We start from the raw sequence: 16,436 nt of genomic DNA, 5'->3' as shown, positions 1-16,436 counted from the left end.
AGGGAATCAATCAATCAATCGTATTTATTGAGCACTTACTGTGTGCAGAGCACTGTACTAAGTGCTTGGGAAGTACAAGGTGGCAACAAATAGAGACAGTCCCTACCCAACAGTGGGCTCACAGTCTAGAAGGGGGAGACAGAGAACAAAACAAAACATATTAACAAAATAAAATAAATAGAATAAATATGTACAAGTAAAATAAATAGAGTAATAAATAAGTGCAAACATATATACATATATACAGGTGGTGTGGGGAAGGGAAGGAGGTAAGGCGGGGGGGATGGAATCTAAGTGACTTACCTATGGTCACCCAGGTAAGTGGCAGAATCAGGATTAGAATTCAGGCCCAGGCTCTTTTTTAAAAAAGATGATATTTAAGTGGTTCTACATGAGGTTCACCGTCTAAGTGCTCTTTTTACTAGGCCCTGCTGCTTCTTATGTGTGAAGCTTTGCATTCCCTGTCCATCAAAATGCAGCTGGGGGCATTTATCAAAGCATTCAAAACAGCTGGCTTTGTTTCTGATTTGTGTATTGACAGACATGGGTTTATTGGGAGGTAGACGTAACATTTGGCCGGGAGCTACTGAAACTGGGTGCTTCTTCTTCCTGTCCATCAGTGGCCTCTGCATTGAAGCCGGGACCCCATCTCTTCCTCCCTTCAAAGCCCTACTGAGAGCTCATCTCCTCCAGGAGGCCTTCCCAGACTGAGCCCCCTCCTTCCTCTTCTCCTCCTCCTCCTCCCCATCCCCCCTGCCTTACCTCCTTCCTCTCCCCACACCACCTGTATATATGTATATATGTTTGTACGGATTTATTACTCTATTTATTTAGTTATTTCATTTGTACATATTTATTCTATTTATTTTATTTTGTTAATATGTTTTGTTTTGTTGTCTGTCTCCCCCTTCTAGACCGTGAGCCCGCTGTTGGGTAGGGACCGTCTCTATATGTTGCCAGCTTGGACTTCCCAAGCGCTTAGTACAGTGCTCTGCACACAGTAAGCGCTCAATAAATACGACTGAATGAATGAATGTTGTCATTTTTACCTTTCTGGACTCTGAATCCAGCGACCCGAGTTCAACTCTTGGTGGGACTTTCAAATTTTCCCTAACTAGCTCCCTTTATTCACCCCCTAAATGTATCTGTTTACTACTATATCATACTCTCCCAAGCGCTTAGTCCAGTGGTCCGTACACAGTAAGTGCTCAATAAATACGATTGACCGACCGACTCCAAGCCCCACAGCACTTGTGTGCATACCTGTAATTTATTTATTTCTATTAATGTCTGTCTCCCCCTCTAGCCTGTAAGCTCATCCTGGTCAAGGAATGTGCTGCTTATTGTTCTATTGTAATAATAATAATAATAATAATGGCATTTATTAAGTGCTTACTATGTGCAAAGCACTGTTCTAAGCGCTGGGGAGGTTACAAGGTGATCAAGTTGTCCCACTTGGGGCTCACAGTCTGAATCCCCATTTTACAGATGAGGGAACTGAGGCGCAGAGAAGTTAAATGACTTGCCCAAAGTCACACAGCTGACAAGTGGTGGAGCCGGGATTTGAACCCATGATTCCCAAGCCCGGGCTCTTTCCACTGAGCCACGCTGCTTCTCCCAAGCGCTTAGTACAGTGCTTTACACACGGTAAGTGTTCAATAAGTACAACTGAATGAATAAAGGAAGATAAGGGTGCTCTTCTTTCTTCTCTCTGCCTCTTTCTCCGCCCCATGCTCTGAACTAGATGTGTGAAGCCTGAGATTGCAGTTTATCCCACAGCGTCCTTGATGAGGAGGAAAGTATTGTTCAGAATAAGCCAGTTTCTCTCCACTCTTTCCCCTCCCATGCTCCTCCTCCCACACTCCAAGCCACCGTCTCCATTTTCCCCATCTCTGCTCTTACTCCAGGGTAATAATAATAATAATAACGATAGCATTTATTAAGCACTTACTATGTGCCATGTGCCAAGCACTGTTCTAGGCGCTTGGGGGGATACAAGGTAATCAGTTTGTCCCACGTGGGGCTCATAATCTTAATCCCCATTTTACAGAGGAGGTAGCTGAGGCACAGAGAAGTTAAGTGACTTGCCCAAAGTCACACAGCTGAGGGCCTGGAGCTGGTCCGTTGCTCAAATGACTCAGCGGGTAAGTTTTAATTTTTTTTTGTTGTTTTATGGACACCTAAGCCCTCTTCAAATCGAAGCTGTCGACCATACGCCCGCAAATGCTTTGCTTATAAATGGAATATAAATTGTAAGTGTGTGTTAATCTTGACGGCAATCAGTTACTCTACATTAAGCACAAAAGAGCCACTCAGTGATATAGGTGCTCTTACTTCAAGGGGCTTTTTACATTCCAAATACAAATATTTTCTGTTACACATGAGTTACGACTGTTTAATGATGAAAACTGCCCTCTCAAGCAGTTATGAGTTCGGTGATTTAACCACATGCTAATGAGGACATCTACAGTAGTTCTGTCGGGACATCACGGCACGCTTGTTTTTTTTCCACCAAGGTGACGAGGGGTAACAGCTGTCGGATTGGCACCTGTTGGAACGAGTGCGTTCTTGTTGTTGCCAACTTTTGACATCCTGAGCCGAGGACAGTTATCATAGCTGTTACAGACGATTTACACACCTGCGTTGGGAAGTAAGGGCACCTTCAAATCTCTGTAGGCTCATCTGTCAAGTTATTTAGCTTAGGGAAAGACCCTTTTTGAAGATAGCATCCTATCTTACTGGATACAGCAGGCTTGAACAAAGGGAAATTATTTAGATGGACGCTTAGAAAGGGAGTCATCCTTCAGGAAGTGCGACAACTTCCTAAATTTGCGATAACAACATTCACATACTGGTCTTACTAGAAAACATAAACGGGGATTTTTTTTTAACAGGGATGATTCATTGGAAGTACATTTCATAAGTTATCCTGAAACAATCTGACAACCCACAAAGCGATAACTCTTCTGAACAGGGACATAGTTTAGGGATGAGGGCACAAAGAAAGTGCTGGAGTTCTGGATCTATACTCCATTTTCAGAGCTATTAAAATAACAAGTACTAGAAAAATATTTATGGTGAACACCATCAAGGCAGTGAGGTATAGCCGAGAAATGTTAATATTGAGGTGAGAGATGAGAAAAGTTTTTTTTCTTTGCATGGGGGAAGGAATGAAGGGGAGGCAGTGGATGATGTGAGAGAGCGAGAAGAGAAAGAAAGGCAGGAGAGGAGAGAATCAGTAGAGAGAAAAGGAGGGGGAGATGGAGAAGACAGGGTGGAAGGATGAGGGAGGAAGGAAGGGTAATCAATCAATCATATTTATTGAGCGCTTACTGTGTGCAGAGCACTGTACTAAGCGCTTGGGAAGTACAAGTTGGCAACATATAGAGACAGTCCCTACCCAACAGTGGGCTCAGAGTCTAAGGTAAGGGAGAGGGAGAAAGAAACGGAGGGGGAGAAGAGACAGGGAGAAGGAAGTGGGGAGGAACAGGTAGGGAAAGACAGAAAAGACAGAAAGACAGAGAGGGAAGAGAAAAAGGAAGAGAGAGAAAAGTAGCAGGAGAAAGAAGGGGGAAAAAGATGAAAGAGAGGTAGAGGCCGAGGAAGGGGTGGGGCTTGTTAAGAAGGTATACTCTGCTTACATGTACTGTATTTCTGCAGGCGGGAAAGATCATTTCACTTCCAATTCTATTCCCCTTGGCCATAACTCCACTCAGGTTTGATGCCACCATTCAAGCTTAACCAGTCTTCTTTCCAGAGCTGCCCCAGCCAACATCAAGCCCTTCCCCATTTCTCCCCATCAGCCCCCTTCTAAAGTCAAAGAGCCGCCATTATGATACCTGAACATTTATACCACTGAAGCTGCACCGCAGTGGGAAGAGCATGGGCTTGGGAGTTAGAAGGACCTGAGTTCTAATCCCATCTCCGTTGCTTCCCTACTGTGTGACCCTGGGCGAGTCACTTCACTTCTCTATGCCTGTTACGTCATCTGTAAGATGGTGATTAAGACGGTGAGCCCCATGCGGGACAGGGACTGTGTTACGATTACCTCATTATCTATCCTGGTGCTTAGAACACTTAACATAACTAAAACAGAACGCCTCATCTTCTCATGTAAATCCTGTCCTCCCATTGACTTTCCCAACACCGAAGATGGCAACACCATCCTCCCTGTGTCCCAAGCCCATAACTTTGGCATAATCCTCCATTCATCTCTCTCATTCAACCCATATGGCCAATTTGTCACCATGTCAGTTCTTCCTTCACAACATCACTAAAAATCTGTCCTTTCCTCTCCAAACTGCTGCTACATTGAGCCAAGCCCTTATTCATTCATTCATTCAATCATATTTATTGAACAAGGTGGTTCAGTTTTCTCAACTCATCCTGCCCCACTTAGCCTCCATAACCAAATTACCCTCCCTTATGACCCAATAGACTTTTTCAACATCATCACCTTCTCTACTGAACTTAATAATAATAATAATAATAGCATTTATTAAGCGCTTACTATGTGCAGAGCATTGTACTAAGTGCTTGGGAAGTCAATCAATCAATCAATCGTATTTATTGAGTGCTTACTGTGTGCAGAGCACTGTACTAAGCGCTTGGGAAGTCCAAGTTGGCAACATATAGAGACGATCCCTACCCAACAGCGGGCTCACAGTCTAGAAGGGGGAGACAGACAACAAAACAAAACATAATAAAATAAATAGAATAAATATGTACAAGTAAAATAGAGTAATAAATATGTACAAACATATATAGATATAATTATCCTATCCCACCTGGATTACTGCAGCCTCCATGCTGACGTCCTTGCCTTCTTTCCCTCCCCTCATCAGTCCATACTACACTCTGCGGCCCAGATCATTTTTCAGTCCATTTTTCCCCACTCCCCGAGAACCTCCAATGGTTGCCCGTATGAATGAGAAACACCTCATTCATTCGTTCATTCAATCGTATTTATTGAGTGCTTGCTGTGTGCAGAGCACTGTACTAAGCACTTGGGAGAGTACGCTATAACAATAAGCAGTCACATTCCCTGTCCACAATGAGTTTACAGTTTAGAAGGGAGGAGACGGACATTTATACAAAGAAATAAAATTACACTTCTGTACATAAATGCTGTGGGGCTGGGAAGGGGGAAGAGCAAAGGGAGCAAGTCAGGAAGTGGGAGATGAGGAAGAGCGGGGCTTAGTCTGGGAAGGCCTCTTGGAGGAGGTGTGCCTTCATATAAGGTTTCAAAGCGGGGCGGGGAGAGTAATTGTCTGTCAGATTTGAAGAGGCAGAGACGGGGGAAAGGGGTTGGCTGCGAAACGGGAGAAATCGAGGCACAGTGAGAAGGTTAGCACTAGAGGAGTGACGTACGCAAGAGCGAAGGAGGCCTACCGTGCAGGTGAACCAGGGCTCTGGGTTAGTGGTACGAGATCGACGAAGGGACAGGGGAGTGAATGACTTAAGTTAGAGAAGCAGCATGGCTCAGTGGAAAGAGCCCGGTCTTGGGAGTCAGAGATCGTGGGTTCTAATCCTGCCTCCGCCACTTGTCAGCTGTATGACTTTGGGCAAGCCACTTACCTTCTCTGGGCCTCAGTTCCCTCATCCGTAAAATGAGGATTAAGACTGTGAGCCCACCGTGGGACAACCTGATCTCCTTGTAACCTCCCCAGCGCTTAGAACAGTGCGCAGAGTAAGCGCTTAATAAATGCTGTCATTATTATTATTGTAACCTCCCCAGCACTTAGAACAGTGCTTTGCACATAGTAAGCGCTTAATAAATGCCGTCATTATTATTACTGTAACCTCCCCAGCGCTTAGAACAGTGCTTTGCACATAGTAAGCGCTTAATAAATGCTGTCATTATTATTACTGTAACCTCCCCAGCGCTTAGAACAGTGCTTTGCACATAGTAAGCGCTTAATAAATGCCGTCATTATTATTACTGTAACCTCCCCAGCGCTTAGAGCAGTGCTTTGCACATAGTAAGCGCTTAATAAATGCCGTCATTATTACTGTAACCTCCCCAGCACTTAGAACAGTGCTTTGCACATAGTAAGCGCTTAATAAATGCCGTCATTATTATTACTGTAACCTCCCCAGCGCTTAGAGCAGTGCTTTGCACATAGTAAGCGCTTAATAAATGCCGTCATTATTATTACTGTAACCTCCCCAGCGCTTAGAACAGTGCTTTGCACATAGTAAGCGCTTAATAAATGCTGTCATTATTATTACTGTAACCTCCCCAGCGCTTAGAACAGTGCTTTGCACATAGTAAGCGCTTAATAAATGCCGTCATTATTATTACTGTAACCTCCCCAGCGCTTAGAGCAGTGCTTTGCACATAGTAAGCGCTTAATAAATGCCGTCATTATTACTGTAACCTCCCCAGCACTTAGAACAGTGCTTTGCACATAGTAAGCGCTTAATAAATGCCGTCATTATTATTACTGTAACCTCCCCAGCGCTTAGAGCAGTGCTTTGCACATAGTAAGCGCTTAATAAATGCCGTCATTATTATTACTGTAACCTCCCCAGCGCTTAGAACAGTGCTTTGCACATAGTAAGCGCTTAATAAATGCTGTCATTATTATTACTGTAACCTCCCCAGCGCTTAGAACAGTGCTTTGCACATAGTAAGCGCTTAATAAATGCCGTCATTATTATTACTGTAACCTCCCCAGCGCTTAGAGCAGTGCTTTGCACATAGTAAGCGCTTAATAAATGCCGTCATTATTACTGTAACCTCCCCAGCACTTAGAACAGTGCTTTGCACATAGTAAGCGCTTAATAAATGCCGTCATTATTATTACTGTAACCTCCCCAGCGCTTAGAGCAGTGCTTTGCACATAGTAAGCGCTTAATAAATGCTGTCATTATTATTACTGTAACCTCCCCAGCGCTTAGAACAGTGCTTTGCACATAGTAAGCGCTTAATAAATGCTGTCATTATTATTACTGTAACCTCCCCAGCGCTTAGAACAGTGCTTTGCACATAGTAAGCGCTTAATAAATGCCGTCATTATTATTACTGTAACCTCCCCAGCGCTTAGAGCAGTGCTTTGCACATAGTAAGCGCTTAATAAATGCTGTCATTATTACTGTAACCTCCCCAGCACTTAGAGCAGTGCTTTGCACATAGTAAGCACTTAGTAAATGCCGTCATTATTATTACTGTAACCTCCCCAGCACTTAGAGCAGTGCTTTGCACATAGTAAGCACTTAGTAAATGCCGTCATTATTATTACTGTAACCTCCCCAGCGCTTAGAACAGTGCTTTGCACATAGTAAGCGCTTAATAAATGCCGTCATTATTATTACTGTAACCTCCCCAGCGCTTAGAGCAGTGCTTTGCACATAGTAAGCGCTTAATAAATGCCGTCATTATTACTGTAACCTCCCCAGCGCTTAGAGCAGTGCTTTGCACATAGTAAGCGCTTAATAAATGCTATTATTATTATTATTATTAAGTTCAGTAGAGAAGGTGATGATGTTGAAAAAGTCTATTGGGTCATAAGGGAGGGTAATTTGGTTATGGAGGCTAAGTGGGGTAGGATGAGTTGAGAAAACTGAACCACCTTGTCCTCTTCTACCTTACCTCGCTGATTTTCTACATCCTAGTGCGCTCTCTTTGTTCTTCTGATATCAACCTTCTCACTTTACTTCCATCTCGTCTATCTTGCCACCAATTCCTTGCCCATGTCCCATCTCTGGTCTGGAACTTCTTCCGCCCTTCATATCTGACGTACCATCATTTTCTCCACCTTGGAATCTTTCTTTTCCTCAATAAGATAAGAAGAGAAAGAGAGGCAGGAGAGGAAAGAATTAGTAGGGAGAAAGGGAGGGGGAGATGGAGAAGAAGGGGTGGAGGAACAAGGGAGGAGGGAAAGGGAAGGAGAAGGTAAGGGAGAGGGAGAAAGAAAGGGAGGGGAAAGGAGAAAGTTTCTTCGAAACAATTCAAATCACATCCCTTCCAAAAATAAGCCCTATCACTTACACCTTCTGCATCACTTATGAACTTACAACTGAATTCATTCACCACAACCTCAGCCCCACAGCCCTTAAGCCCGTAATTTATTTTAATGTCTGTCGCCCCCTCAATACTGTAGTCTCCTTGTGGGCAGGGAACACATCTACCAAAAATGTTGTGCTATACTTTAGGTGTTTAATACAGAGCTGTGTATGTAGTATGCATTCAATACCACTGATGGATTGATTAATATGTGGAAACAGAGGAAATTGTATCAATGACAAATTAATATTAACAAACTTCAATTTCCTGGTTCTGTACAGCCAGCCAAGCATTAACATTAGAGAAGCAGCGTGGCTCAGTGGAAAGAGCCCGGGCTTTGGAGTCAGAGGTCATGGGTTCGAATCCCGGCTCCGCCACGTCTGCTGTGTGACCTTGGGCAAGTCACTTAACTTCTCTGTGCCTCAGTTACCTCATCTGTAAAATGGGGATGATGACTGTGCGCCCCACGCGGGACAACCTGATCACCTTGTATCCCCCCCCAGTGCTTAGAACAGTGCTTTGCACATAGTAAGCACTTAACAAATGCCATCATCATCATCAACATATTACATTTCTCAGTTCCAATGCTAATAAGAAAAAAAAGAGTGAAGTATGAACTAAAATGTATACATTGAAAAAAATCTAATTTATTTTTCTAATATTAAAAAAAACCCCAGCTTTCCTCTTCAGGGAGAAATATCCACTCACAAAACGGCCTCCCTTTGGCCGTGATTTTCACGATCACTCTAATAATATGCTCAAAGCAGGTTGTGGAGGAGTGACAGGTGAAATTACGGTCAGCGCGGGTAGTAATAAACTCCCTTCGCTAAGTCCCTTTGGGAACTTTTGTACTTGAAACAGCATCCTGCAATCGAGAATGCCAAATATTCTCTGACATGTGCCCTCTTTTTTCATTAAAAAAAAATAGGCAAACCTACTGATGGGACATCTAGAATGCAAAAGTCTCGCCCCAGCTAAACCCCAGGAGTTACCGATCCAAGATTACCAGTATCATTTTGACTGATCTACTCAAGAGGTGCAGGTGTGGTGTTGATGTTCACTCTGAGTGCACCTCGTAGGGATGCTCATAGAGTTCGACGCAGACACAAAGAATCACACAAACCCACCTGAAAATTGGTACTCTCCCTTTCAGCTCATAAAGTATTCCATGGTACACAGCTCTTTCCCAATCACCTTCTCTATCCCACGCAATCCTATTCATTTTGGGGCATGAGTTTATCTTGCATTCTAAAAAAAGCTGGGATGAATCCATACCGATATTTTTTTTCAGCCTAGATAGCAGATTGTGTACCATCCATACAGATTAATAATAAAAATTAATGTTTGATCTGAGAACAAGCGAGAATGGGAACGCAATAATCATAATGACGGTATTTGTTAGGTGCTTATTACGTGCCAGGTACTGTACTAAACACTGGGGTGGATATAAGCATATCGAGTTGGACACAGTCCCTGTCCCATGCGGGGCTCACGGTCTCAAAAATAAGCACCTGAGGTCCTAGTTAAGCACTTACACTTGAAAGTCTTTCACGTATTAGTGGAGGATACAGTTTCTTGGTAAAAATTTCAAATTTAAACCAATTTCCTTCACCGTCAGTTATATTACTTTTGGCAAATACATTTTCATGCTATAAATAATAAATCTTTTTAGGGAGTGCGGTGGATTCTAGCTTCCAACAGCTTCTTTAACTACAGCAATGGTATCAACTTCAAGTTTGATTTTGTTTGAGAAAAGAAATTGCAACTTCATTCTTCAGAACTCTACATTTCAGTGGGTACTTACTGTTCAGCAAGTAACTGTTAATGACGTTTCCCCTTCACTCGGTCCTTTCAACGATAACACTGAGTTATAAGCGACATCTGGGGAAGCATTAGGGGCTCTTAGGCTTCAGGAAGCCTCGTCTACCAGAATACATTTAATAATGATGATATGTTCTAAGTGCTTACTATGCAGTAGTACTGTGCTAAGCATTTGCAAAGATCCATCAACTGTATTTACTGAGTGCTGACTATGTGCAGAGCACTGTACTAAGTGTTTTGGAGTGTACAATATAACAGATTCACTAGACCTGTTCCCTGCCCACAACAAGCTGACAGTCTGGTGGAGGGATACATATATTAATATAAATTAATTAGGAATATGTACATTAGTGCTGTAGGGCTGAAGGTGGGATAAAATAATAATAATAATGATAATAATAATAATGGTGGCATTTGTTAAGCGCTTGCTATATGCAAAGCACTGTTCTAAGCGGTGCCACTGAGAAACTGAGCCTACTGTTGGGTAGGGACCGTCTCTATATGTTGCCAACTTGTACTTCCCAAGCGCTTATCTGCACACAGTAAGCGCTCAATAAATACGATTGAATGAATGATAGAGAAGGTGATTGGGAAAGAGCTGTGTACCATGGAATCCTTTATGAGCTGAGAGGGAGGGTACCAATCTCCATTTTACAGATGAGGTAACTGAGGCCTAGATAAATGGAGTGACTTACCCAAGGTCACACAGCAGACACATGGCAGGGCCAGGATTAGAACCCAAGACCTTCTGACTTATAGGCCTGTGCTCTATCCACTACCCCTGGAAGTTTCTTAGCTATCACGGGTAGCTGAGTCCCTAGGGTCCCTAAAGTTTAGACCATAAGCGCTTTGTGGACAGGAAACAGGGCCACCAAACTCTCAAACCAAACCTCCCAAACCAAACCAAAGAAGCAGCTTGGCTCAGGGGAAAGAGCCCGGTCTTTGGAGTCAAAGGTCATGGGTTCAAATCGTGGCTCCGCCAATTGTCAGCTGTGTCACTTTGGGCAAGTTACTTAACTTCTCTGGGCCTCAGTTAATAATGATCATAATAATAACGATGGCATTTGTTAAGCACTTACTAAGTGCAAAGCACTGTTCTAAGCGCTGGGGGAGATACAAGGTAATCAGATTGTCCCACGTGGGGCTCACAGTCTTAATCCCCATTTTCCAGATGAGGTAACTGAGGCACAGAGAAGTTAAATGACTTGCCCAAAGTCACACAGCGGCTAAGTGGCGGAGGCTGGATTAGAACCCATGACATCTCACTCCCAAGCCCGCGCTCTTTCCACTGAGCCACGCTGCTTCTCTCAATTCCCTCATCTGTAAAATGGGGATTAAAACTGTGAGCCCCCCGTGGGACAACCTGATCCCCTTGAAATCTCCCCAGAGCTTAGAACCGTGCTTTGCATATAGTAAGTGCTTAATAAATGCCATCATTATTACTATTATTAAACCTGTTATATTGCACTCTCTGTAGCACTTAGTACAGTATTCGGCTGATAGCAAGCGCTCAATAAACATGATTGATTGTCTGATTTAGGGAGGTCCCATTCGATACATCCCCCTGAATATCTGGGCGCATTAAAAGCTGTCATGTTGGGGAGAGGATGCCAAGACACGAGGTCACTTATACCGATTCCCCTGGGCCACCCGTTTTGTTTCCGTATACTTTCTCTTCCCAGGCTATGGAGAACGCTACACGTTTCCCCGTGCCGAAAGTCATTCCCGCAGAGGGTGGAAGGGAGGACAGACATCTGTAAACAGCCTATGTGCTCCTTAGAGGGGAAGGGTCTCGGTTTGGAACAGGTGGGCTTTGGTCTCCTCCTTCGCCAACGCAAAAGTTCGGCAGACCAATGCCGGAAAAACCGCCTTCTTCCTCTGGGATACTGTAGCTGCTCATCTGTTCACACACATGGAGCTCCCCTTTTCTTTTAAATCCCCAAAGAGACTTGTGTACTCTAAAGCCAATCTATTTAATTGGTTACCGTGCGACAGAGTACAGTATTTCCCCGTCGGCTTAAAATCAGTTCCCTGTTAATTACGCCGCGCATTTCCTTGGTCTTAAAGAAAATCCAGATCGTTTTTGCTGCCAATTTAAAAATTCAAGAGATGAGAGCAAATGTCCAGAAATCAAATTCCTTAAAGATGCTCATGTCAACCTACATTACTGTTCTCGGATAAATCCCAAACTAAAGGTACTACGTCTCACAGTCAGGGTGCATAGAACCCTTAGTGGGGGTTGGACTCATCACAAGTGAAATATTATCTGTAGTCTTAGCCTCCTACCTAGTGAATGTTTATCTGATTATAAAACCACAACATATGTTGGCACCATTAACATGCTCCATTCAAGAGAGGCCTGAGGCATTTTTGCAAACCAGACATACATTGGCCAAGCCGTATGGGAAAACTCACGCTAGAGCCATGATTCTCTAGGTCCCGGACGTGACCACCTCACTAATTCTGAGTAACATTCAAGTTGTCCAGCATTTACCCATTATTAATTTGAAAAACTGAAACCCAAGTTTGACAGATTAGTTTATATTTCCTAAACCCCGGGTAAAGCATTGATATACGAGCACTTAAAAGTTTAAAATAATATTTTTTTACACAGTCACACTGACCTTTTTGACTTTCTCTGTTTTCTTTGATTTCCAATGGGGTTTGATCCTTTGGTCCTCGAAGTTTTCTTGTACGCCATCTCCATCACGCCTTTCCTTTCCATTTTTAACACCTAAAACTCAAAGGCATGGAAGCTTAATTATAACTCAAAAAAGGGCAGAATTCTAAAGAGACGCAAGCAAGATCAAAATTAAAGACTTAATTTCAGTACCCACGTTACTAATAAAGCTACAACGCCATGGGGATTTTGGTTTTTTTTTTCTTTTTAATTAAGGATAAGTTCTCCAAAAGTGCCTAGTCCCCAGATCGTACCTTTTTTAAGGGCAAGGACTGTGTTTTCTGTATTCACCTTAGTCTCTCAAGCATATGCCAAAGAGAAGGCACTCAAATGATGAGACTCATGATAGCGACGGTAATGATAATGGTATCCCGTTTCAGTCCCCGGTCTTCGAAGCAATAGACTTTTCATCCAGTGAGGTAACCCATGAGGAACACCCCTGGTAGCAGACCTCTTCATGTCTTTCCGTCACTGTTTTTTTGTTTTACTTCTTTTAATCAACTGAGATCTCCGGAGTGAGTTTAAAAAGAGAAGGGAAGGGGACTCGGAACAGAGGCAGGGGAAGAGCTGGCAAAAAAGAGAAGGATGAAGCAAAGTAGTGAGAGGAGTAAGACCAAGATTATTTAGGATTTCCAGAAAAAGAGAGTGAACCACAACTTCTTAGGTGGCTTAGAGGTTGAGAAGGATTAGGACGGAGTAGTATTCGATTGGGCAAGAAGGAGGTTGTCGGTGCACCTGTATATATGTATATATGTTTGTACATATTTATTACTCTATTTATTTTTACTTGTACATATCTATTCTATTTATTTTATTTTGTTAGTATGTTTGGTTTTGTTCTCTGTCTCCCCCTTTTAGACTGTGAGCCCACTGTTGGGTAGGGACTGTCTATATGTTGCCAATTTGTACTTCCCAAGCGCTTAGTACAGTGCTCTGCACATAGTAAGCGCTCAATAAATATGATTGATGATGATGATGATGATGATGATCCAGAAAGTCATTCTCAGTGTAAGGAAGTGGGCAGGAATTGCATTATCGAGAGGCAAGAATGCAACTGTTTGAGTGGAAGTAAAGGAAGTGGGTGGATGCAATCTACCGCATGAGCTCTCCATCTCTCTGTACAACCTTCTCAAATAGGTACTTGTCTCACTAGGTCTTTAGGGAGAGAAACGGAATGACCAAAATGAATTTTGTAGAATATACTGGGCAGTGAAAACGCAAAGCATTCCATTATGTCATTTGTGGAAAACGATATGAGTATCGTCAATGACAGAGGCAAGCCACCTGATCAAGTCAAAATGGTACAGATTACGGCTTAGAAAAACTCTCCGTGAAGTGGCCGACATTCTACTGCTTAATTTCCAACTCACTATACTGATCCACCAAATTAAGTTTCACTGTACGTTGGGAAAAGGAATACAGTATTAATTAGCTGAAATCCGGGGAGCAGAACCGAAAGAGGCCCCTGGAGTTTCCTTTGCCCTGCTCACTCTCTGCGGGGGGTGGATACATATTGTCTATTTTCTTTTAAGTTATCCAGGTGTGATAACTGCTTTGGAAACCTGTACAAGTGGCATCAGAAAGATTTTTAGCCCCAAACGAACTTTTCCCAGATAAAATCTGAGTCCACTCTGTGCTTCTTTGGTCCTCTTTGGACAACAGGGAACTGCTCAACCTTTTCCTTTGAAAAGGTAATTTGCTTGAAGAAGTTAATTCCCTTAGCTTTTTTCTTCTCCACTCGAAAAACTCCAAATCCTTTTGCCTTTTCTCTAGGACCTATTTTCCATCCTCCGGAATCCAATTCTTCTGAAACGAAGAGGTGGCGGTCTCGCAAAACCCAGCGTTTAAGTTGAAAAGACAGGCTGGTGCTTATCATGTCTAATGTCGTGAGAATACACACTTACTCGGGCACACGGATTCTTTCTCCCGACACCACGGCATCCTGTATGCAACAGGCCCGTGTTGTCGGATAAACGCTCCCGAATTCTCTAACAACATTCAAGCCAAACGGCTTAGAGAAAACATGCTATCTGGCAGAACTGGATGCGTTTCTTCTCTGGACTCACTCCAGTTTTTCTATATCCTTTTAAAGTTTTTTAACCCAAAATGGACAATTGATTCAAACCAGTGTTGAGCAAAAATCACTATTTTCTAACTCTTACAAGCCACACTCCCGTAAATTCCTCCTGGTGTTATGTTGGCTATTTTGAAATCAGCACAGACATGCCAACCAACTTCCCCTCTAGACTGTAAGCTTGTTGTGGGCAAAGAATATGTCTGTGTGATGTTCTAATGTACTCTCCCAAGTGCTTAGTACAGTGTTTTGCACACAGTAAATGCTCAAAAAATGACTAAACGAATGAATCAGACTGTAAGCTTGTTGTAGTCAGGGGACATGTCTACCAAATCTGTAATAATAATAATAATGATAGCATTTATTAAGCGCTTACTATGTGCAAAGCACTGTTCTATGTGCTGGGGAGGTTACAAGGTGATCAGGTTGTCCCATGGGGGGCTCACAGTCTTCATCCCCATTTTACAGATGAGGGAACTGAGGCCCAGAGAAGTTAAGTGACTGTCCAAAGTCACACAGCTAAGTGGCGGAGGCAGGATTTGAACCCACGACCTCTGACTCCAAAGCCCAGGCTCTTTCCACTGAGCCCTGCTGCTTCTCTAATAGTGTATAGCAAGATTCTCTGAATACAGTAAACACTCAATAAATACGATTAATTGTTAACAACTACCAAGACATACTGACCTATATTTCCCATCTTCCATTTCAGGTCTTAAATGAATTACTACCAATTAACTATTATCCTGTTCGTGCATGGCCATTTTTCTAAGATATCGCTTTTAAATTTTGTAATTTCATTTTAAATTTTAAATTTCATTCCAACTATTAGCTACCCACGGAATTTGGGATCAATCAACTGTATTTACTGAGTCCTTACGGTGTGTGTGTTACACTGAGCTAAGCGCTTGGGAGGGCACACTACATGAGAGTTGGTAGACCCGCTCCGTGCCCACAGTGAGCTTACAGTCTATAGGGGTAATAATCCGCCAAAATCACCTGCAGAGATTTGCCTTGCCCAGGTATCGAGGTTCGTTTGAGCGACACAAAATATAAGCATTATCGTTCCTAAGACTGCAAGTCCCCCTGGTGTAAAAACGCATTCAAATATACAGATTTCCATTGGTCTATCTCTTTCATCATCGTAAGTCACTTTGGAATCCCTTACCCTAATTCGAATTAGCAGAAGATCCACCATAAAAGCAATTAATAGGAAATTCTAGGTACAGACAGATTTAGCGATCTTGGGTCCCAGGGGAGAAGAGGAATAAGGGCAGCTGAAAAACATGAGCAACAACCTGGGGCTGCAAAGGACGAAGGAGACGGGTGTGGGGAGTCAGACTAGAGACACTCTCCAGGAGGAAGGAGGGAGTCCTATAGTAATAATAATAATAATAATAATAATTGGCATTTGTTAAGTGCTTACTATGTGCAAAGCACTGTTCTAAGCCCTGGGGAATTTACAAGGTGATCAGGTTGTCCCACGTGGGGCTCACAGTCTTAATGCCCATTTTACAGATGAGGTCACTGAGGCCCAGAGAAGTGACTCGCCCAAGATCACACAGCAGACATGTGGCAGAGTTAGGATTCGAACCCATGACCTCTGACTCCAAAGCCCGGGCTCTTTCCGCTGAGCCACGCTGCTTCTCTATAATAATGGCATTTGTTAAGCGCTTACAATGTGCAAAGCACTGTTCTAAGCGCTGGGGGGATACAAAGCGATCAGGTTGTCCCACGTGGGGCTCACAGTCTTCACCCCCATTTTCCAGATGAGGTCACTGAGGCTCAGAGAAGTTAAGTGACTTGCCCAAGGTCACACAACAGGCATGTGGTGGAGCAAGGAGTCGAACCCATGA

At 43.1% G+C, this 16,436-nt stretch overlaps 1 protein-coding gene across 1 annotated transcript in view; it reads right to left on the bottom strand.

The window, feature by feature from the left end:
• The window catches only part of MCPH1 (microcephalin 1), a gene marked incomplete at its 5' end in the record, with an annotated part of 367,307 nt that overhangs the window by 312,119 nt on the left and 38,752 nt on the right, over positions 1-16,436 (bottom strand). Inside the window, one exon of the mRNA XM_038771659.1 lies at positions 12,454-12,569. Coding sequence (XP_038627587.1) covers positions 12,454-12,569 — 116 coding nt within the window. The remainder of the gene's footprint in view (positions 1-12,453; positions 12,570-16,436) is intronic.

This window comes from Tachyglossus aculeatus, chromosome X1, assembly GCF_015852505.1.
Source record: "Tachyglossus aculeatus isolate mTacAcu1 chromosome X1, mTacAcu1.pri, whole genome shotgun sequence".
NCBI lineage: Eukaryota > Metazoa > Chordata > Mammalia > Monotremata > Tachyglossidae > Tachyglossus > Tachyglossus aculeatus.
This window is presented reverse-complemented; position numbering and strand designations above follow the sequence as displayed.